The following is a 2,479-nucleotide window of genomic DNA, read 5'->3' as shown; positions in this document are numbered from 1 at the left end:
GCCTCCCGCAGCCGCTCTGGGCAGCACCGACCTGCTGCGAGGCCCCGTTGTGGGGCACGTGTCACAGCGTGGCTGCCGCCGAGGGCGCGGCGGCCCCATTCCACGCACGGTGTGACAATGCGGCTTTGTGCAGCACAGAGCGCACAATCGTGCCGCTGTCGGGCGCCGCTCAGCGCCGCGCCAGGAGCCGCCACCCGAAGGGCCTCACGAGACGCCAGCCCCACGTCAGCATGGGGCAAGTTGGCAACGACGAGGAGCGGAGGGGCGTTCTGCAGGCTGTCCCCTAACCGCCAGCCCCTCAGGCACTGCTGGCACTCGGCAGGAGGCTGCGTCTCGTCCTCCTTTCTCCTGCTGGAAGCAGCCTCGGCAATGGCCTAGTGCGCAGCAGCAACGTGCGGTCCCACCAGCTTCAGATGGATAGGAATGGGTAAGTTCGTTACTCAGAAATGAGCTTGTTTTTCAATGGAAAGCAGAAAAACACCAGGAAAGGGGGTCTGCAAAGAGTTTGGCCACAATAGTCCTTGCCCAAAGCCCAGCACCATCAAATCAAACCCTATTACATATTCCCCACCTATCACCTCTATGAATGCTGCTTTCCTAGGTGCCCAAAATCTCTTCACAGCACCGATACACCTTTTTGATGTTAAAAAAAAAAAAAAAAAGGGCAAAATGTGCACTGCCGGGTCACCAGCCCAGCCCTTGGTAGCTGGAAGTGCTGCTGACATCTATTGTCAGCATGGGGAATTTCTTCTTTTTGTCTTTGTGGATGTTTGCAAGAGCTCTAATGAGCTGAGACTAATAAATTAGGCAATGCTGCCACAGTAGTTGGTTTAACATCTGTTGGCAGTTCTCTGCTTGTTCCTATTTTATTAAAAACATTTTAAAATCTACTTACAGAGAGCACTCAAGACCACTGGGTTTTGGCTTCCCTTCTTCGCCCCCCACAATTAAAAAAAAGCTGCAGTGTTCACACGGGCCTCTCCAAGGGTATTATCATCAAATCATCAGGCTTACAGGAAATGAGAGGGGGCCTCAGGAACCTGCAACTCCAAAGCAGAATACTATGTTATGGTCACGGTAGCAATAATAACAGAAGTGAAGTTCTGCAGAACGCACCGCTTGCTCTCAGTGCTCACAAGTCCCAGAGCACGGGGAACTCCGTGACACAGTGTGCAATCACTGTGCTTCAAAAACGTCTTAGTTTCACCCTAGTTTTACCACAATTTTCCCAAACGTCTACTTTTAGTTCTGCTCAAAAGCTGAACGGAAGCCCAATTTTTTAAGATCACGCCTGCTGTTCTCCATACGATGAGCCGTGTTCCGCAGGGCACGGGGCAGTGAGGTTAGTGAGGCTGTGAGAGCAAACAGAGATCTCCTTCTGCAGGAAAGGACCTCAGCCAGCCCCGTACCGCCTCTTCTTGCCCTGCCCGCTGCTTCCTGCCGCCTCTCCGTCGGTATCGCAGTTCCACTGCGGCCGTAGGAACTCCCCGATGCCTCTTGCCAGGCGGGAACGGGCCTCACGCACACCGGGTCCCCCCCCGATGCGCCGGACGGGCCGCGGCGGCGAGCGGGCCGCGTTGAGCCTGCCCAGCACCTTCACGGTGCGCGGCCGGCCAACACTGCGGTGAGCGGCGGGTCCTGTCACGAGTCCCCACCACGTCCCTCACCTTCACGGTACGCGCCATCAACACCGCTCCCTTTAATGCGCACAATCCCGCGCCAGCAGCACTACCGACTCACGCCCGCCAATGGGAGCGCGAGTTACCTCAGCGCCGGCCTACCAATCTACCAATGGGAGCGCGAGTTACCTCAGCGCTCGCTCCGCCCCTCATCGAGTTTCTCCTCAGTCCCGCCCTCTGGGGCTACTCAGCCGAAGCCTGGAGCTGGTACCGCCCGGGCAGCGCTTGTAGCTGTCGGCTGCTCTCCTGCCTACTTCTGCGTTCCTCTCCTCGGATTCTCGGGCAGTTTCCCGCCTCCTATCGCAGCTTCCCGGGTTGCTCGGCTCCCTCGCCCTCTGTGGTGGCCGGGGTCATACAGCCCTCATCCCGCTGCTGCTCGGCTCCTCACGGTCCTCGTAGCCCGGCTGTATCCGGGGGCGGCAGCAGGCTTTCCTGCTCTGGCAGCTTTTTCTCCGTCACTTAGTATTAAAAAAGGATCCGTGTATACGATTTTTGCGTATAGGGTAGATGCATACCGGCTGCGTTTTTCGTAACAAAGCCCTGTGAGAGTGACCTGTCCCGGAGCCGGGTTGGGGCAAAACGCGAGAAGCTCTCCGAGGGAAATACCGTTCGGTTCTTCCACCCGCGGAACGGGAGCGCCGGGGCCGCATTTCCGGGGGACGGCGGTGCGCCGCCCTTTCCCGTCCCCCCGCGAAGATGGCGGCGCCCGGTGCGCTGCTGGGCTGGTGCGTGCGGCGCCTGCGCGGCGACTTCGGGCTGGACGTGGGCGAGGAGGTCGTGCGGTGAGCCTCCCCGCCGCC

General features: G+C 58.7%; 2 protein-coding genes across 8 annotated transcripts in view; one reads left to right on the top strand and one right to left on the bottom strand.

The window, feature by feature from the left end:
* CSNK1G1 (casein kinase 1 gamma 1) overlaps positions 1-1,118 on the bottom strand; it is an 85,490-nt gene extending 84,372 nt beyond the window's left edge. For all 5 annotated transcript variants that reach the window (XR_004161003.1, XM_031555189.1, XM_010717143.3 and 2 more), the window contains exon 1: positions 896-1,118. The gene's annotated coding sequence lies outside the window, so the exon portion shown is untranslated. The remainder of the gene's footprint in view (positions 1-895) is intronic.
* Positions 1,119-2,275: 1,157 nt separating this feature from the next.
* The window catches only part of TRIP4 (thyroid hormone receptor interactor 4), a 28,851-nt gene continuing 28,647 nt past the window's right edge, over positions 2,276-2,479 (top strand). For 2 of the 3 annotated variants that reach the window (XM_010717150.3, XM_019619308.2), the window contains exon 1: positions 2,276-2,461. In XM_010717150.3, coding sequence (XP_010715452.1) covers positions 2,376-2,461 — 86 coding nt within the window. In that variant the 5' untranslated portion in view covers positions 2,276-2,375. The remainder of the gene's footprint in view (positions 2,462-2,479) is intronic. The other variant, XM_019619309.2, reaches the window with a different exon arrangement.

The sequence above is a fragment of the Meleagris gallopavo genome, chromosome 12 (assembly GCF_000146605.3).
Source record: "Meleagris gallopavo isolate NT-WF06-2002-E0010 breed Aviagen turkey brand Nicholas breeding stock chromosome 12, Turkey_5.1, whole genome shotgun sequence".
NCBI lineage: Eukaryota > Metazoa > Chordata > Aves > Galliformes > Phasianidae > Meleagris > Meleagris gallopavo.
The sequence above is the reverse complement of the archived record's forward strand: the minus strand, read 5'-3'. Positions and strand labels throughout refer to the sequence as shown.